Below are 21,237 nucleotides of genomic sequence, written 5' to 3'. Positions count from 1 at the left end.
TATTCCTGGATCTACAATTACAATGTGATTTTATACCATACAGGGTCCTCCCTTGCACAAGACAGAGGAAGGCTTGAGGCAAAAATTGAAGTATTCTCCACCGAGATTGAATCTCTAAAGAAGCAGAATGAGCGGGACAGTGATACCATAAAAATTAAAGCCAGAATTATTGAGGACCAAACTGAAACTATACGGAAACTGAAAGAAGTATGTTTTCATTTTTACAGTACTTTCTAGGAAAACATTCAAACAAACATATATAGGTAAAAAATAGTTGCAAGAAAGAGTAAAATATGCTAATTATGAAAATATGAACAAATCTGTAAGTTATAACTGGTGACTGCTCACATGCTGGTCATAGTAAGTGTTAATGAAACATCTGCATGTAGTTTGTGCATACTCTCCTCAACAGTCAGTGTTCATAACAAAACTGTTCAAGTTCCTTTGTGGTGCATTTATATTTTTGCCGCTTTCTGCTTTCTAAAGAGAAATCATTGCTTAAAACTTAATGATGTATCTGCTAGAATGGGGGGGGGGGGCAGTAATGTGTCATGTAGCTCAACAGGTTGCAGATTCATTTTTTATGCCTAGTTGTTTCCCCACACCAGGTATTCACATTCATTGTCAGTACTGAAGCTGCAGTGCAGCTTTAGAGAATGCCAGACTCATGAATCCTTGCCCTTTGGATGAGGCAATAAACTGAGGCCCTATCTGAGATGATGGTAGCTTAGACAGATACTAAAAATCCCATGGCACTCAACAAGAAGGGCAAGACAATTCCTCATGTTCTGGCCAAATCATCTTTATAAATACCACCTTAGCTGTCATAGGTTCATGGGTAAATGCTAGGCTAACTGCCCTGAGGGGTCATTTTAAACCTGGCTGTGTTATCCCATTAGATATTTGAATTTACTCATACCTTGTTTTTTATTCTTATACTTCCCATTTGTCAATGAATGTTTCTGGGGTCAAACTGTTGAATATTGAAGAGGTGCTGCAGGCTTGGGCATTTAGGTTCTACGTCTGACCATTAGTAGCACAGGGGGCTGTCCTGGGGTAAAGTTCTTTATTTCCATCCATAGATGTAAGTTGCATTTGAATAGGGACAGGGATGAGCTTTGTTTTATGTGGATGGGGAATCTGTTCCAGGTAACGGAATCCTCTGGAATGTGTACCTATCCGAAGAAACCATTCCATTTATGTTGCATATAAGGTTAAGGTCTCTGAATCAGGTATTTTGATACCATTTGACTTGCAGATGTACAGTAGGTCCATTTGTACTAGGTCAGAAGATGTCTTCTAGACCAGGCATAGATCACCTCTTAGTAGTCTATAAGAGACTGAGTATAGTGATAGAGCTTTGAGGCAATCCGTGTAGGTCATGTAGTTTAGTCCCTGTATTCTGTTTTTGAGAAACTTTTATGGGCACACTAGTTGTTGCTGATGTCCGAGCAGGTACGTATCAAAGGGGGCATTGTACTCATTGATGGGCCTGATGAGAGCTGAGTACAGTGGGGACAATAAAATCTCTGGACCAAGATGCTATCCCTTTACTTATAAGTTGAGCAATATTGAAGGAGTTCCTCACAACAGTAGACACATGTTGGTCATTGTCTGCATGTTCCCAAATCTCTGGTACAGAACAGGGAACTACTCACCAATGCAGATTCAAATAACTGAAATACACCAATAAAAATTCAATAGGTTAACCTTTCTCTTTTTGGTTTTGTTTTCTTTTGACAGAAACATTTTATCTGCTTGGCAAATCAAGAAACTGACCCAGCATGTACACACTCACATATGTGCCCCCCCCCCCCCCACACACACACACACAAAGATATGCATGAGCACATCCAGACACACAGAAGATATGCATTATGACTATGGAAAATCTGATTTAGAATCACATCCAAAAGCTGATTTTTTTTAATCATTTCTACAGCTCAGTGTGAAAGTAAGTGCTCTTTGTACATAAACAGCCTTCTAGTCATATCCAGGATATTTGTTTAGACACAGTTTTGGTACGCTAGACATAAGAGTCTTTAGTTAATATTACAGTGTCCAAACAAAAGAAACAATGTTATGTCTTGTCTAACTCTCTGCAAGAAAAAAATGTTAGATAATCTGATTAGCACATTGCTTAGTGCAGTGGTAACACGGTAGGGGTGTAGGTGCTGTTATTTTTTACCTTTTCTAAATAATTTCATGAGCTAAAATATTTTGTCATATGACAGTTCTGGGAGCAGATCTTTCTGGAAAAATACAAAGCTATTGTGTTAAATCTGCATGAGTAGGGCAAGGCACTTTCTTCTGTAGACAAGTTGTACTGTCTTTCGTTGATATATCAGGAACCCTGCAAAGAATGCCATAGTCAGTATTTCAGATGCTCACCTCAGGTGGCAAACAGTTATTTCTCCAGTTCTGCATTAAAAGTGCCACAGTATTCAGACCAGAATAGTAATGAGATCAGCATTCCTATGTACTTTATTGCCCTTTACTCAAAGGTGGAATATAGGATGTTCATCATGTTTCACTGTTGCAGTCATGACTGTAGGGTTCTCCCTTGCCGGCAGGCAGCCCTTGGTCGGCCAGAATCCCAAAGTCTGGGTCCGGCGTCGGCTGATCAACCATGCTCCCTGACGTCAGAGCACCAGGAGTACAAAGCTGACAGCCGATGCCATCTTCTCCAGTCTTTCTTGCCGTGCGGTGATAGCAGTTCGCAAGTGCCGGTCGGCTGACTCCTGACGAATTTTTCTGATAATACTTCGGTCCGAAGACTTTCTTCTCCATTCAAAGCTAAGTACCCCGTTGGGGAATCTTTTTTCTTGCTCCACTCCGATGTCAGAAAAAGTTAATAATTGTATTTCATGTGGGAAGCAAATACCTCATAAGGATTTTCATTCTTACTGTATTCCTTGCTTAGGCCCTGACCACGACGTAGCTAGTTGTCAGTTTTGTGCTAGATTCAATCAACGTACAATTAAGCGAAGGTACGATTTTGCTTTTCATTACTTCGGTAGGCGCTTTAACTACAAAATGTCGTCGGATACGGTCCTGGCTACCGGAGTTCACAAACGTCGCAAGGATAAAGACAGGCCTCCGAGGTCCAAATCTGATGATAGCGCACAAGCGGAGCCAGCTTCAGGTTCGGCCGTCATCAGAGAGGCGCTTTTGCAGCCCCTGTCATCAGCCATTTCAGAACCGACGGCCGAAACGGACTCTCATGAGGAGCCAACCAGGCCTTTAAATATTTCTGTTGCAGGACCTTCAGACAATGCTCCTTCGGATGGGTCCGGAGCCGCTGTGCAGGTACCGGCTTCCGAAGGGGTTTTCAGGCCTACTCAGCTACTAGTAAAGGCAAAGACAAAGGCGAAGACTCCTTCTAAATCAAAGACTACAACACAGGCCTCTTCTGAACCGGCTCCCAAGTCACAGAAACAGTTACTCAAGATGGCGGAGGATTTACTTACTATGATTAGGGGTTCACATCCCCCTCCAGATAAAAGGCCAAGGCAGGATGTTTATTATGATTCCTCTGATCAGGCTTCTGTTTCTTCAGTTTCTTCTTCTGATCAGGAATATTCTTTCCCTCCTTATGAGGATTCTGATGCTGAAGAATCCATTCCTTCAGCTTCTCCCCCTGAGGATTTCTCTTTTGGGGAAACTTTGCATGAAATGAGGGAACATTTCCACTGGGAAGGACAGGAGTATTCGGAATCCAAGAAAAGACTGAGGGAGTTTCTTCTTCTTCCCCAACATAGACCCCTGGCTATTCCTCCTGTTTTGGATATTGTGGATGATGCCTTTTCGGAGGCTAACTTAACCCCTGACTCTTTTCCTCCTGCTCCTGTTAAGCCTGATAGATATTACAAGTTTCCTGATTCCCATCAGTTTTTATACAAGAACCCTTCTGCTGACCCTGAAACCATTTCTCAGGGTCCTAAGGGAGTTAAGGCTGCTTCTGCCAAAAATCCCATTCCTAATGAAAAGGATTCTCGATCCTTAGAAAGATGGGGCAAAAAGGTGTACACTTCTGCTACTTTGTCCATTAGGGCTTTAAACTGTCAGTTTCATATGCTAAAATACCAGCAATTTCTCTTGTCTGTCTTAAAACAAAAGCTTACTTCCATTTCTGCCTGTGCAGATGATAAGGAATTACATGACTTATTGCATGCCACTGAACAGGTTGGGAAGCATGGTTTACACTGTGGATTTGATGCCTTGGAGGCTTCTTGTAGGGTTGCGGCCTCTGGCACAGTCATTAGAAGGCATGCATGGCTAAAGGAACAAAATTTGCCTGAACAAGTAAAGGCTAAATTATTGGATGCTCCTGTTCAGCATAATGTTTTGTTTGGATCAAAAGCTGAAGAGGTGATTAAAAAGATGGAGGATAAGGCGAAATCCATGCAAACAGTTAAAGATTTCTTACAAGTACAGCCACCTAGATTTAGCAGGAATTGGCCTTCAAAAATTTGGTCCTTTCCCACTTCAGACAGGCCTCAGAGGGGTAGATATAGACGCTCCAGAGGGAGGCCTCAAACACAAGCTGCTTATAGACCAAGACAGTGGACTGCTTCCACCGCTAGGGGAGGAGAGGACAGGTCACAATCTCAAAGGAAACAAACTCAATGACTCCCTCTGTTGGGCTACAGGAACTTCTTGCCTGGAAGTCCCTCTTGGAGGAAAACTCTCTCTTTTTTTATCAAAATTGGACTCAAATAACCCAAGACAAGTGGGTTTTGGATGTGGTTTTAAGAAGTTACAAATTCCATTTTCATACCTTGCCAAGGCCAAGCGGATGGCCAGACCTTCCAAAACATCAATGGGCGGAAGCCTTAAACCAGGTGGAAGCTCTTTTGGCTATGAATGCCATAGAACTGGTTCCTCTTTCAGAGATGGGAAAAGGTTTTTACTCAAGGCTCTTTCTAGTCCCAAGGAAGCAAAACTCATGGAGACCCATTCTGGATCTGTCGGTCTTGAACACCTTTCTAGAGATTCCAAAATTCAAGATGCTTACTCTACAGCAGCTACTTCCAATGCTGTCCAAAGATGCATGGATTGTAACTTTGGATTTAAAGGAGGCATATTTACACATTCCCATCAGGCAGGATCGCAGAAAATACCTCAGGTTCAAGGCCGCATCGAGGCACTTTCAATTCTCTGCGCTGCCCTTTGGATTGTCTACTGCGCCAAGGGTCTTCACCAAATGCCTGGCTCCAGTAGTAGCTTACTGCAGACTCAAGGGAATTCAAATTTACCCTTATCTGGACGATTGTCTAATTCAGGCAGACAGCAAGGATGTCTTACTCCAGCATCTAGAATTTGTACAGAACCTCCTCAAGTTCCTGGGATTCTCTGTAAACATAAAAAAGTCAAATTGGACACCATCACAACAGATAACTTTTCTGGGTGCACTTCTAAACACCACAACCCAGATGGCATTTCTGACATCCGAAAAACAATTACAGCTGGCTTCAACTTTCAGAACCTTGGCAACTTTAACTCAACTATCTGCAAGGAAATTCCTGCAGGCTTTGGGTTACATGGCCTCCTGCATCCTTCTCATACCATATGCAAGACTACACATGAGGAAAATACAGTGGTACCTAAAAAGTGTATGGTCTCAGCATTGCCACAGTTTAGACATACTGATCTCCGTCCTTCCTTGCCTTCAAAAGGAATTTCTTTGGTGGTCCAGGGCATGTGCTCTAAACAAAGGGAAACCCTTCCGTCTGCCTCCTGCCAATCAAATTCTAACCACGGACACCTCGGATTATGCTTGGGGAGCCCATTTTCAGGGCAATTGTCTGCAGGGCCTTTGGACAAAGGATCAGAAGCACCTGCATATCAACTTAAAGGAAATGTTAGCCGTTCAGAAAGCTCTATTGGCCTTCAGGAATCTTTTACAACCAGGACAACTACTAATACGGACAGATAACACCACAGTTATGTGGTACATAAACAAGCAAGGGGGATCTCATTCCTACCCCCTTTGCAGACTAGCCATGGATCTATGGAACACAGCTCTAGCTTGCAATCTGGATCTTCAAGCTCAGTTTCTACCAGGGAAACAAAACTTCCTGGCAGACAGTCTGAGCAGACACCTTTCGGATCCACACGAGTGGATGCTGGACACCAAAATATTCAGGATGATAACAGCAGTCTGGGGATGTCCTCACATAGACCTCTTTGCATCCCATCTCAATCATCAACTACAGAATTTTTGCACCAGGACTTTCCACAGAGAAGCTTGGAAAGTGGATGCCCTGTCATTCAGTTGGAGGAACCTCTCGGGATATGCCTTTCCGCCTCTTCCTCTTCTTCCACGGGTTTTATTGAAGATAAAACAGGACAAGCCCAAGATGATAATCTTGCTGGCTCCAAATTGGCCTCGGCAGTTTTGGTATCCAACTCTAAAAAACCTATGCCTGGAGCCCCCTTGGGTTTTACCTCAGTCTCCGAACCTTCTGTTCCAACATCAGGGTCAGGTTCTACACTCTCATGTCAGAACTCTTAGCCTGGCGGAATGGTTAATCCAGGGCCTTTGATTTCTTCTTTACTACCCAAGCAGGTTATGGATGTCATTTTAGAAGCCAGACGTCCTAGCACTAGAAAATCTTATGCAGGAAAATGGAAAAGATTTTGTTCCTGGATGCAGGCTCAGGATTCTGATCCTCTTCTTCCTAACATTACTTTAATTTTACTTTATTTGACAGATCTCTTACATAAGGGTCTCTCTTTCTCTTCCATTAAGATACATGCCTCTGCTATTTCTGGTCATTATAATACAGATCCTCCCATCTTTTCCCACCAGCTCATGAGACAGTTTCTCAGAGGAGCTAAGAACTTAAGACCTCCTAGATCTCCTCCCATTCCTGCTTGGGATCTCAACTATGTTTTGGAAAAACTAACCTTGCCTCCTTTTGAGCCTGCTGCCTCTTCTGACATCAAGTTTTTATCTTGGAAGACAACTATCCTGTTAGCCCTAACCTCTGCCAGGAGAGTTTCAGAGTTACAAGCTCTTATGGCTGTGGAACCTTATATTATTTTTCATCAAGACAGGGTATCTTTGAGGACTAATCCTACCTTCATGCCTAAGGTGGTTTCCAAAGTGGCTTTAAATCAAACTATCCACTTGCCAACCTTTTTCCCCTCTCCTCAAAATAAAGGGGAAAGGATCTTACATTCCTTGGATGTACACAGACAACTATGTTTTTACCTGAACAGAACCAAGGACATCAGAAAATCAGAACAATTGTTTGTTTCTTATGCTTCAAGTTCCCAAGGTAAAGCCATTTCAAAACAGACCATTTCTAAATGGATTGCTCATGGAATCAGATTTTGTTATTCTCATCATGGAAAGCAAATCCCAGGGAGTATACGGACTCATTCCACCAGAGCTGCTGCCACTTCTTCGGCCTTCCTCAGGGGAGTTCCTACCAAAGACATTTTGGAAGCTGCAACTTGGAGTTCAGTGCATACTTTTTCTAAGCACTACAATCTACCTCTCTACTCTAAGTCTAGGGCAGGCTTTGCCTCTGCAGTCTTGCAGGGCCTTTTAGCCCCCCCTTCCTCTTTATGACCACCTCCCTTTCTTTCAGCTTTGGGATTCTACCCTACAGTCATAACTGCAACAGTGAAACACGATGAACATAGTACAGTTGTGTACACCTACCATAAATGTAGATGTTCGAGTGTCTTCACTGTTGCAGTCTGGGTTTCCCTCCCTCCTGTCCCCTCTTATTTTTACTTTTGTGTATTTCCTTTTTTCACCATTCTTCTGAAGTGTATTTGCAAAGGTTATGGGACCTTTTTCATTTTGGGACTCCTGACATCTGGGGCAAGAAAAACTGGAGAAGATGGCGTCGGCTGTCAGCTTTGTACTTTTGTACTCCTGGCGCTCTGACGTCAGGGAGCATGGTTGAACAGCCGATGCCGGACCCAGACTTTGGGATTCTGGCCGACCAAGGGCTGCCTGCCGGCAGGGGAGAACCCTACAGTCATGACTGCAACAGTGAAGACACTCGAACATCGACATTTATGGTAGGTGTACACAACTGTACTATCTCTCTGTAGAAGCCGTGCTGAAAAGCCATTTCACTTAAGTAGCAGATTTGGGACCACATCTCTCCCATGTGTTACATCTGTGATGCTGTGATCCTGCAGGTTTTAATCACGCTCTCTGTAATATCCTCCAAACTAAAGACAGAGGAGAGTACAATTCTCAAATAAAGCTAAAAAGCTGATGCTTTCATCCAGGTAAGCCATTGCACTCTGTTCCTTCTTTCTTCCAAAAAAAAACATGACTCAGGAGAATGTCATCCTCCAGCAGAAAAAAAAATATCTTCACCCAAACAAGTGACTGGAAACTCTTCTGCAGTTTTTGTAGTCTCTGTTTGAAAGGACTATTACAGATATTGGACCATTCATTGGCTCTATTTTAGCTTCTTTTTATGTAGTCTTTCTTAAACATTTCCTTTCCCTTCTTCATGAAGAAGTGTGATAGATTCCTATTACTGTGATAGATATCTGTGGGCATATACACAACATCTGATCTTATTGTTGGTTTATTTTCTCTGTTGTGTGGGGATCCTTACTTCCAAATCTTCCTTTTGGGGAAAATTACTGTAACAGTAAATAACATCTTATCATCTACAGACCACTCAAATGTGAGTCGTGCATTTTTTTTCTCACCAGTTAATATCATTTTATATGAACTCTGTTCAGGTCTAACACTGGAACATTTGCTAACATGAGCTAGCATGTATCCTCCGTAAAACTAGCACTTGCCATTGACATTGAAATGCAGTATTTTGCTCGAGTACATTTTTCCATTCGTGAGTACATCATCTGTTTATTTGTGCCTAGAAATCCAATAATCATTAACGTGAATGAAAGTGAGACTATAGGTATTGCATAAGTGATTATTCTCCATTAGATCACTGTTGCAGTATGCCTCACTTAATGAAACATATCCTGCCAAGGATGCCATACATCTGACCAGTCTACAAAAGCTTAGACACCTTATGACCAACTGAAGACCTTTGCACAAGACTAAGTGCTACTACTTAAAGGACATGCAAGAGCAAAAATCTATAGAACTTTCTTGCCATCAGTCCATGAGTGACAAATTTGTCAGTGTCACTGTCTGTCTACCATATGGTCAACGCCAGCTTCAATCATTTGTAGCAGATAAGCACCCCATGTAGGACCCTTCCTCATTCTGTTTAATTTTTTTTTTTTTTTTTTGTGGTAAAAGTTTACTTTTCGTGTTAAGAAAAAAGTGACTGTTGTAGACGGATACGTTATAAAGACAAGCAATCTTAATTTCTTTTTTGTTTATTTCATGAACACGACTGGGGGGATTGTTGTATTTGTTAGTCTTTTGTACCTAAGACCAGACATAGTTGCCTTCATTCATTAAAAGTTTACATTGAAAATAGAAGGCTATAAGTTTAGCCTGCACAAAGATGGCTTTTGAGATGTCTCCTTCAGCCTATGAAGAATATTTAAAATCAAAAGAGGAGGCCAGGTCTTTGAAGAAACTTACTTTTAGTGAGTCTGAGTCAGATGTTTCAATTGAGGCACTTGATCAGCCCTTGGACCATCTGACTGTCATTCCTGTGCCTACTGTCAGGACCCCTTAGGAGGCTGCCATGGTATCTGGTTTTTGCAGGTCTAAACTGACTGACCAGTTGAATGATTCAGTGATGAAGGGAAAACCAAGGCTGATTCTCTCAGAGGAAACAGGTGGAATTCCCCAACTATTCATCTGGGAAGATATCCCAAGTAGCATCATGAAGGTACATTCATCTTCCTCTCTTCCTCATACTATTTCTCTGGAGACTCCTAAAAAGGAGAGGAAAAAAAAAACCTGTTTCTCCTACTACTCCTCCATCTCTTTCCCTTTGAGACCCAGAGGAGGTGTGGGTTTAACTTTTCTCAGGACTCCCTCTGCTTCTACCCCATGTAAGAGAAAAAGCAAAGGATCTTCTTCTGACTCTAAGTCAGAGTGCTTTGACCATGCATCACAAATGGCTTTTTCTCTGAGTTTTGAGACAGAGGCATGATACCGTCTTATGATTCTTCCCATGGAAAGCTTACCTTTGGTAATACTATCTGTAAGATATTGGAATATTTCAAATTGGAGGGGAAACAGATGTCAAAATTACAAAAATCGTTATTATGAGCTCTTGAACATGAAAGTGCCTAAGCCTTCTGCCATCTCACCAGTTTCAAAAGCCCTTGAGGACACATTTATGTCAGCTTCTTTGGCTTCAGACTCTCAAGTCACTGCACCTAAGAATCCAAAGTGATTTTATAAAAGTACGAGAAGCTCTTAAGATCCTTTACAAAAAGCCTTCATCAGATCCAGCTGTTGCTTCTTTAGAATCTGAGTAGGTGCCTAAGCCGCCAGTACGAGTGCTCTCCCTAATGACAAGGATAGTAAGACAGGTATAGTAAAAACGGTTACACAGCCACCCTGTTCTTTAAAGCAATCAGCTATCAAACATACATGACAAGATTCTACACATTTTGGGTAATCTAGCCAAAGTAGTTTCTGATTACTTCATTTTACTTAATATTTATATCGTTATCTGGTGTGTTATCCTTCTCCTGCCTATATGGACAGACTCAGAAAAACTCCAACTATTCTCTCTCATATCGCCTACTTGGAGGCGATCTCTGCTTGACATGCAAAGCCATGCCTGATCCAGCTCTGTTAGAAATGCTACATCTAAAGAAATCCCAATTCCTCCACACCACATACTCCAGTGACCTCAACCTCATTACCACAATCAACAAAACGTGCTGGAGGGACAGGTTCATAACCCAGAGACTGCCCTTGCTATGGAATAGACTTCCCATACATGTCAAACAGCACCTCAAGAGAAACCTTGATGAGTGGATGGGAAATAGAAAATTCACCCTGGGAATCACTCCAGTGGCTCTACTTGACAGAGGCACTGGGAACTAAGGTTGTGTGGCACGATATCAGGGTGATCCTATGGGCTAAGTTTGTAAAGGCTCCAGGGCCATTAGCCAAGTACACAACTATGAACCTATGAACTAACATAGGACTTGCTTCTTACTCTCTCAAATTGTATTGCTCCTAACCCTTCAACAGGAGTCAAAGCATAAAATGGCATCTTTTTTGTATCCTGTTCTCCCACCATCATTGGGTGTCCCACAAGGTTTCATTCTTGGGCCCTTACTATTTAACATCTTCATTAATGATCTCCGTCTACACTCCAGTAATGCCCCTATGATCCAATAAGCAGACTATTCTGCTATCATCTACAGTGCTAAATCACCTAAATCCTTATATTCTACAAAAACTACTTTCTCTCTCATTTCAACAAATAGCACTCCAATAGATGCAGTCTCTCAAACCAAATTATTAGGCATAATAATTGATGACAAACTGAAATGCGATATTCACATGCTGGACGTGACTAAGATATAAAATAAAAAAACCTGGATATGCTATTCCAGGCCATGAAATACTTTACTGATTACACCAGAAAGCATATTGCCTCAACCTGCCTGCTCCCAGCTCTTTTATAAACCACATCTGTTCTTACTGATCTACACTCAACTCAGTACTTAAAACTAAAGCAAACATATAACAAAATTGTGATATTTGTCACCAGCTCTTCTCCCCAAACTCACCACTGCAAGCCACTCAGTCAACTACATTGGTTTGATTTCTCCAACTTTCCCAATTGAATTCACTTGAAAAAAAGCACATAAAATTCTCTGTGGTTTTAATGAGTCTTCTGCACTTAAGCCTCTTGCGTTTTGGTATTCTTTTTTTTCCAAAATACTTTTACTTTATGTAGTGATTCTATCATGTATGTAAAAAAATGTTACTAGAGGAAGGAGAACATTACTGTACAAACATAGCAGAATAGTAAACATACAAGTATTTAAACTAATGAACACTAATAACATTAAACTATCCTATACTAAACCTAACAGGAACTGGAAAAGTATGTACAAATATTCACAGTTAATGTTAGTTACTTAAAAGTCAGAACAACTTGGGGAATGCATTTACAATTTTATGGAAGAAATTACAATGAGGGTTATAGATATATCTAAGTCCATCTGTTAAGGAGTAAATCATAACAAGTCATTATGTAAAACTAATAAGTATTCATAAGGAACGTTAATAGTGCGGTTTATTCCACTATTAATAAAATGTTAAAAGATGATAGTGGCTTGTTACAATAAACTTGTCCTGGTATTCTCAAGCTTTAACCCGTAGATACTTTGAAAAATTCCTAACCTCCACCTCCACAATCAACCACTCGCATAGAAAGCTGTCTTCTCTTCTAATAAGTCCAAACTGTGAAAACTATAAAACTCTCTTCCTCTAATTCACAGTGAAACTACAGACTACTTAAAACTAAATTAATAACATATCTTTACTCTAACTAGACATGCTACTGCTTATCTCTTTCAACAGTCATCCCATCTATGTCAAAACTGCCAGTAACAATGTACTCCAGCTGAACTACTCCTAACACTTCCAGTCTAGATTGCTATCCATCAGTAACCATAGGCTGAATACTTTAACATGTCCAACAGCTCATTGATTCACTCCTTTCTCTCTCAAAACCTCTGCTATCTCTTATTTAATACTAACCTATATATGTTGGTACTCTACTAATCAAGTTTTACCACTTGTTAATAAACTCTTACACACTTCAAATTCGGGTCTGTGTTCGACTACCAAAAATAAATATCCATGAACGGCTAAATATTGAAACTAAAACATTTACATGTAACATTTCTAAATGTGTATAATGTCAGAAAATCATCCATTGAATGGCCATAGATGGCCAACATCACAACCAACCAAGGTGGGGGGCTTCACTCCCCAATGTGGGGTGCTGTGCCCCCCACACCCCCTAGCTATATATACCAACTCTGAGATCGCACTACAGTGGAGAAAAGAGAAAATTAAAAGGTTTCTTTCACTTACCTTATGCATTGCATTACTTCCTGATTGTTGGCCGACTATGGCCATTCAGTGAATGATTTTTCGAAGTTATACATATTTGGTAATGTTACTTCCAATGTTTTATGTACAATATTTAGCCATTTGCGAATATTTCTTTTCAGTACCCAAACATGGACCCTTCAAATTCAACTTCATCTACTGCTAATACACACAGATAGATGACTTCTTACTACCACACATGCAAATAACATTAGTATAAATGTATATTCCCACTAATATTTTTCTTCAGTAGCTCAACCTTTTCAGCATTGACTAACACCTAAGTATTATTTCACTATAGTATATGCCCTTATCTCATATGAATGTAATCTAATCAGCAAATACTTGTATATACATTATTTCTTAATGTTTTTAGGTATACTACAGAATGACTGTCTAAAATAATATGTAAAATGTGGAGCTTTTCTCTCCCGGCCTCCAGTGAAAAGGGTAAACAAATGCAAATAAATTTATATGCTTCCTCTTTGAACTCACTAAGTCTTCCTTACAAGGCATGATTAGCTCTACCTCCCAAATATCAAGGCATTCTATTAAGTGAGTATGTGGCAGCTGGTGCTTCTTTTGGAACATCTACCCCTGGCTAAGGCTTTAATCTCTTCCAGATGATGTGAAAGCCAAACTGCTGGACAATCCACTAGACCAAGAGAAAGACAATATTTTTGGAAATTCATCTGTTTATATGTGCAAACGCAGGAACATGATGACTTGCTAGTCATGGTAGTTCTTTTTGAATGCATGAATTATACAGTATGGATCATTTCAATAAAGTGTTAAGGGTTGACAGAATGTTCACTCAGGACATGATGATAAGGGTAAAAACTGTCAGTGGTGTCTGAGAAGTGAATCAAAATTATCTTGATAGAAACAGCATCAGTGGTAATGCCTTTGAGTAAATGGCTGTTGCATAAGCTCTGAAGTGGCATTTCTTGGGGATATCTGGATAGTGCAGTATTTCCACAAAGTTACAATCCTTAAGAACCAGCCACAGGCAAGGGACTCAGCCAAAAAGATTTTTTTAATACGTTAAAATACAAATACACTGGAAAAATAAAAACAGAATACACAGGATTAAGAAGCGCTTTCATCTGTTTCTCCAGACTTCTTCAGAATCAGAATAGGGTATTTCTCATTCATTTAAATATCCCACCCTATAAAACACATGACCGTGCTCAACCAATCCAGTTTTGACAAATTTATACAAACAGGCAGACCATCCTATACCATGTAAGATTTTAGTCTAAGGATACATTCAGTCGAAACATGCTCATTCAAACCGGGGGGGGGGGCATTTAGATTTAGTTGTCACGGGAACTCACTAACTTCAATCAGATCTTCCCAAGGTCTCCCCTAGGATCCTTCACAATGTGATCTAAGTCAAAAAGTAGAAAATTATTATCTGAAGTAGTTTACTTCATTTGGTCTTCAACCTGTGGGTTACGGATCCAAGCCAGTAACTTTACTAGCATCAGCTCCGAGCTCCAAACTACTCCCCTTACCCATAACACACCTCCACTGCCTTCCATCCCCAGATCTCGTTTGCTGCGAATAGCTTTAGCATCGTGTCTCTTGAGCTGCAATTAGTCAAATGGGTAAAACCTTTGTGAGTAGCTTTTTTATTCAAGTTTTTGTCAGTTAGTGTTAGTGTAGGTTCCATTTCTCCTCCCCTCATTTGGTGCATCAAGTTTTAAAGTTTTAGGATAATTAGAGTGTAGCTTCCCCCCCTTCCGTGTTTTCTCTATATACGAGTGTGATGAGTGGGTGTGTGTGTGTCAATCAGAAAGAAACTGCCTGTTTTTTTTCTTAGGTCATCTTTCTACTGTGTTAGTATGGCTGAAATGCTTGTTTTCAAGTGTTGCACAGAGTGTGGCCATGAATTATCCCCTGCAGATGGCCACACTCTGTGTGTTTTGTGCTTGGGCGTGACCCATCTGAGTGTGGACTGCAGCATATGTGCAGGCTTCAACCTCCACGCCATAAAAGATAGAAAGGCCAAGTTCACCCTCAAAGGCCTTCTTCCCCCTTCAGACTCTGTTTCCTCGTCTCCAGCTTCGGTCACAGCGGCTGCTATGGCCGCCTCTCCTTCCTCTCTTCCTTTGGCTTCTCCTCCCTCCCAAGCTGGGACTCAAGCCTGCGGTAGCAGAGTAGAAAAGAGGTAGAGAGCGGGAGAGAGAGTTGAAAGTGAGGGAAAAGAGAAAGAGGTCTCTGGACCTCGCTTCACCTATGAAGATGCCACGGATCCATGACTCCCCTTGGCACTGATCTCCGAGGTTCTCCCCAGAACCGGAGACACGTCCAGCTTCTCAGGCCTCTGTGCCCCGACCCGCCAGGTCAGAGTCCTTGGCCTCGTCGCAGTCCACCCGGTCCTTGTCTGACATGGATCTGGATAAAATGATGAAGTTTATCCGTACCCAGATCCAGATGGGGGTGTTGTCAGCCCCCCTCCCTCGGGAGGGGGGAGCTCACTTCCTGTTTTCCAACCTATATCTCCTTCCCCTTTCCGAACCTTTGGGTTCGGAGTATTCAGATCCGAGGTTGGCCTTGGTCAGGGGGTCGGCACTGATTGTAGCTGCTTCCTCGACACCAGCAGCAGCCCGGACCATTTTGGATCCGACCAGCTCGGATCCAAGCCGCTCGCTGAGCCGGAGCTTGGGTGTCAGATCTGAGGGAGTGGAACCTTTTTCTTCAGCTCTGACTGTCGGGCCAGATTTCCTCCCTCAGAGTTCCATCCACCTCGGGCCCAGCTCCGATTCTCTCGTCGGACCTGGGGAGACCGGCCTTCTTATTGGTTTCCCAGGAGGTTCGCTGTCCTTTGGCATTTGACGTAGTAGAAAGGGTTTTCTCTGCTGAATCGAGACATCTGACTGCCCCCTCGGACTCCACCCAGACCCTCTTAGCTCTGTCTATGGTCCCCATTGTTTTACCAGAGGGACAGCCCATACTCGAAGAGCCCCAGATAGTTCCCCCTGAGGGACAAGTGGCTTGCAAGCTCTCCCTGGAGAGCCCCACTGGAGAGGTACCTTGCAAGCATATGTAAAAGAGGAGGCACTTGGACTCCCCCAAGTCCCTCACCGAGAACACGGACTTGGATGATGGAGAAGGTTCCCCTAGGTCACCTCCCTAGGATGTTTCCAAAGGAGACATCATGGAAATCCTGCAGCAACAGGGAGGTTGGTCTGCCCCCAAACCTTCTTCTGATGAGTCCATGTTCCTGGAGGCTTTCGGCATGGGCCCATCTACTTCCTCGGTGTCCCCTCCTGCGGATCCTTTGGTGGATCTGGTCACCTTGCAGGCATGGAAGGAACTGGACACAATAGAACCTATTTTAAAAAGACCGGATAAGATCTTAAGCTCCCCCCCATAGACAGACCAGCATGGAACACGGGCTCCCTCATAGAAGCCATGGTGGTAGCAGCAGCCACTAAGAAGGAACTTGCTCAGGAGTGTTCCTCGGTCCATCCTTCTGACCAAGAGTCACAGGTAATGGACCGCCTAGGAAAGCAGCTTTACGCTTCAGCTACCTTTTCAATTAGGGCGCTGAACTACCTGGCCCATGTCACTAGACTCCAGAGTGACCTGGTAAAGGAGCTGGAGGAGTCCCCCCCCGCAAGTCCATGTCACAGGAGGACAAGGCTTCATTCTTCATGAGGATGGCCACTTTAAAGGCAGTATCTAACATGTCCATGCGACTCCTTTCACATGCTACAGAAGGAACAGCTAGGGTGGCTGGGTCCAGCGTGTCCATGAGGCACAACCCCTGGCTCAGGTTATGTCAATTTTTCGAACCCTTCAAGGCGTCCTTTGCCAATGCCCCTTATGACGGCTCTACACTCTTTGGTAAGACCGTCAAAGAGACATTAGTCCAGAGTGAGAAGGACAGGAAGACACTGTCTGCCATTGGGATCTGCTTCTCTAACCCTCAAAGGTCCTTTTCCCAGAACCAGAGAGGGCAAAAGAAGATGTGGTTCCGGAAGTCACAGTATTCTCAGGACACTCAGGGCTCTTCTTCCCCCAGAGGCAAAGGGGGACCAAATGGACACCAGCCCAGAGGCAGAGGGGGTCCAAGGAACTTTGGGTCTCAAGAACCTTTCTCGGACAGACCCGAGCAGCAACCCTGAGGAGTTGTCGACTGCTCTACTCTGGAGGCAGTCAAGGGACAATTGTCCTTGCACCTAGCGGCATGGAGTCCATAACAACGGACCGCTGGGTGCTTCAAATCATATCCAGAGGTTACTCTATCCCTTCATGGGTTCCTCCAAATCTGCCAGACACGTCCCGGACGTACCACCCACACAAAGGGAGGCAGCAGCACAGGAAATTTCCAAGCTGCTAGGAAAACAAGCCAGCGAAACCATCCCCCCATATCAGTCCGGATCGGGCTTCTACTTCAGGTTCTTTTTGGTGCCAAAGAAAATGGGAGACTTAAGGCTCATTCTGGACCTCTCTACACTGAACCTGTCAGTTGCCAAAGAGAAGTTCTGGATGATCACATTAAAGTCCATCATGCTGTACCTGCAAGAGAGCGACTGGATGTGCTCGTTAGATCTCCAGGATGCTTACTATCACACAAAAATGCACAGAAGCTTCAGGAGGTTCCTCCGCTTCCGGCTAGGAGTCAATCGTTACCAATTTTGAATGCTACCCTTTGGTCTCACCACAGGCCCCAGGGTGTTTACCAAAATGATGGCGGTGGTAGCGGCTCACCTGAGGCTTCAGGGGATTCAGGTCTATACGTACCTGGACAATTGGCTCCTCACTGCTCCCACCATGCATCTACTCCCCCAGACCAGGGATTATTTCTTGACTCTTGCTCTGCATTTGGGGATCACAATCAATGCATCCAAATGTCTCCTAGATCCTGTACAGGTGATAGACTACATTGGTGCCAGGATAGATACTCTTCAGTGCAAAATATTCCTGACCTCGGAGAGAGTTCAAAACCGGAGGATGCATGTCTCCCTGATCCACCATTCTTATCTTCCAATGGCAGAATCGGTGTTGAGGGCCTTAGGCTCGATGGTGGCAACCATAACTCTTCTCCCGTGTGCTCAGTTACACATGAGAATTCTACAGTGGACTCTAGCTGTACAATGGTCCCTGTTGGAACTGCCATTGACATATCCTATTCAACTCGGTCTAGTCTTTTGGTCATCCCTGCTATGGTGGATGTGTTCTCCGGACATTTTGGAGGGACAACCTATTGTTCCAGCCCCGGCCCCAACCACAGTGACCACGGATGCCTCCCAACTCGGGTGGGGGGTCATTGTTCGGGCAGGACAGTCCAAGGCCTGTGGTCCCCCATAGAGACCAGCTTGCATATAAATGTCCTAGAGATGAGAGCAGTCCTTCTAGCAATGCAGGCCCTTCATGCCTTTCTTCCTCTGGGGACGAGTGCTGTTCAGTCAGACAACATGTCAGTAGTCTGGTATATCAACAAACAGGGAGGGACCAAATCTTACCCCCTTTGTCACGAGGCCATGAGAGTGTGGGAATGGGCGAGCTCCACTGGTCGTTTTCTAATCGCAATGCACATTCTGGGACGGTCCAACATCCTAGTGGACAGGCTAAGTCAGACCATTCTGATGCCTTACAAGTGGTCTCTGAATCTGTCAGTAGCGGAACAGATCTTCAGCGAGTGGGGCCAATCTTGCTGCAATCTCTTCGCATCTCCTTCCAACGCGAAGTGCAGCAAGTTTTTCACTCTTGAACCCCCTGCCGGGGGAGTCCCCAGCGACGCTCTAGTTCATGCTTGGTCTCCCAGTCTTCTGTATGCTTACCCGCCAGTACCTCTCATTCTGAGGTTTCTACAGAAAGCTCATCGACTGGGGAGCAAAGTGATCCTCATTACCCCGTTCTGGCCTCACCAGGTATGGTTTCCCTTCCTTTGGTCTCACCTTCTGGCTCCACTTTGGATCCTAGATCCCATTCAGAATTTAATTTCACACCATTTGGGGGTCCTCATCCGAATCTGGTCAGCCTGAAGCTCACAGCTTGGCTGCTCCAGTTCCCGTGATTACTACGACTCCTAGACTATCCTCCTCAGATCAATTTTGGTGGGTGCTCATAAGTCTTCGAACAGGAAGGTGTATCGCAGCAAGTGGAAACGTTTTTTCCCTTTGAGCCTCTCAAAGGAGTTTCAACCCTTTCACGGCTCCTATTTCCACCATTCTTGATTTTCTAGCTGATATTTTTCAACACGGAGCTAGTCCTTCTACTGTCAAAGTTCAGTTGGCTGCCATCTCTCATTTTCATAGGTAGGTACTAGGCTATCGGCCCTCGGGCCTATACAAGCCTAGCCATAACATTTCCCTGGATATTTCTTCCCACAATATTTACTTCCCTGGACCCCTGCCTAGCAGGGCGACTGACATGATCCCCGGGGTGAATTTCTTATCTCCCATCCAATTGTCAAGGTTCCTTTTGAAGAGGGCAAAGGACACGCTCTGCTTGACATGTATGGGGAGTCTGTGGGTCAGGAACCTATCCCTCCAGCATGTTTTGTTCATTGTGATGACAAGGTTTAGATCCTTGGAGCGTGTGGCTCTGAGGGATTGGGATTTCTTTAAGTAGAGCATGTCCAACAGCTCAGGGTTTGACATGGCCCTGTATGTTAAGCAGAGATCGCCTCTGAGTAGACGATATGCCACAGAGTATAGCTGGAGTTTTTTTAGATGGTCAGCATAGGGCATCTGCTTTAGGCCTATGATTCTTTTAGTGAGATATTTCTGCGACCTTTCCAGCTGTTGCAGATGTCTTGTGACGTACATACCAAACAGGGCATTGTACTGTATAATAGCTCTAATGAGAGATGGGTACAGTGGGACAATGACCTCCTTTTTTCTGGATGAAAAGCCCTTCGTGATGAGGTGTGCCACATACAAGTATTTCCTGACTGTTGTGGCGATGTGGTTATCGAAGATGAGACCACTGTCCACCTGTCTCTCTAAGTCTCTCATCACACTTTCGGTGTTTAGTGTACTGCCACCTATGTGGTAATTCATGGGTACATGGTTTATCCCAAAGGGGATAACTATACATTTCTTGGCATTAAGCTTGAGCCCATGGCTCTGGCACCAAGCATCTGTTTCTGTAAGGCCCTTTTGTAGAATATCCACATAATTTGGGGATTCAATAATGGCTCCCAGTTTGCAGTCATCTGCGAACTTTGTTAGCTAGAGTCCCTTAGTGTTGGCCTGTACTTCAGAGAAGTAGATGCTAAACAAGAGCGGTCCTAGGACTGAACCCTTAGGTACTCCACGTGTCTGAAGCTGGATTTGGAGTCTGCTACTTTTACAGTCTGGGTTCTGTCAGTAAGCCAGTTGGCAACCCATCAAGTGACGTAGGGAGTTATGCCCAGCTTAGTAAGTTTATCTAGGATTCCAGAGTGGGGGATGGTGTCGAAGGCCTTGGCGAGGTCCAGATAGGCTGTGTGGACTGCCTTACCCTCGTCCACAGCTCTGGAGATGGATTCGAAGAAGTCAGTCAGGTTCAGGAGACAAGATCAGCCCTTCATGAACCCAAACTGCGTGGGGTCCAGTGTTTGTATGTTGCCAATGTCTTTGTTTGAGTTCAATGATAATGCGTTCCATGCCATTGCAGATCCGGCTCATCAGACTGATGGGACGGTAGTTCCCGGGATCCAAGGTGGATCCCCCCTTGTAGAGTGGGATAACTGTAGCTGTGCGCCACTCAGTGGGCACAGAGCCTGAGGTGAGGCTATGATTAAACAGGACACTTAGATGAGGTGCCAGTTCATTTTGTAGTTCATGAAGTACACAGCCCGGGATGTCATCTGGTCCCATGGATGCTGTATTTTTAGCTTTGGGGAGTGCGGTTTCTACCTGTGTGGGCATGATTACCAGAATTTGGCAGTCTTTTGGTATTGAGATAGCCCTTTAAGGGGTGAGAGGGGGGTGAAGTTGGCACTAAATCGATCTGCCAGGATATTGGCAATATCCTTGGGATCAGTATATTTAATGCCATTCTGTTGTAGCTCAGAGCAGATCTGAGCATTGCCATTTAGATTCTTCACATAGCTATAGAATGCCTTGTGGTTGTCTTTGGAATCTTTGGCAATTTTATTTTCGTAACTAGCCTTGGAGGATTTTATGAGGGATCTCATCTTCTTACTGAGGCTGGTAAGGGAGTTTTTTGCATCCTGGGATTTTCCTCATTTCTGCAACAGTTTCTTCCTTCTGTTGTATAGTTTG

General features: G+C 43.6%; 1 protein-coding gene across 1 annotated transcript in view; it reads left to right on the top strand.

Moving 5' to 3' along the window:
- The window catches only part of LRRCC1 (leucine rich repeat and coiled-coil centrosomal protein 1), a 1,845,576-nt gene that overhangs the window by 1,487,519 nt on the left and 336,820 nt on the right, over positions 1–21,237 (top strand). The window contains exon 15 of the mRNA XM_044066062.1: positions 44–207. Within this exon, the coding sequence (XP_043921997.1) occupies positions 44–207 (164 nt within the window). The remainder of the gene's footprint in view (positions 1–43; positions 208–21,237) is intronic.

The sequence above is a fragment of the Protopterus annectens genome, chromosome 3.part0, assembly GCF_019279795.1.
Source record: "Protopterus annectens isolate FY-2018-M chromosome 3.part0, PAN1.0, whole genome shotgun sequence".
Taxonomy (NCBI): Eukaryota; Metazoa; Chordata; order Ceratodontiformes; family Protopteridae; genus Protopterus; species Protopterus annectens.
The sequence above is the reverse complement of the archived record's forward strand: the minus strand, read 5'-3'. Positions and strand labels throughout refer to the sequence as shown.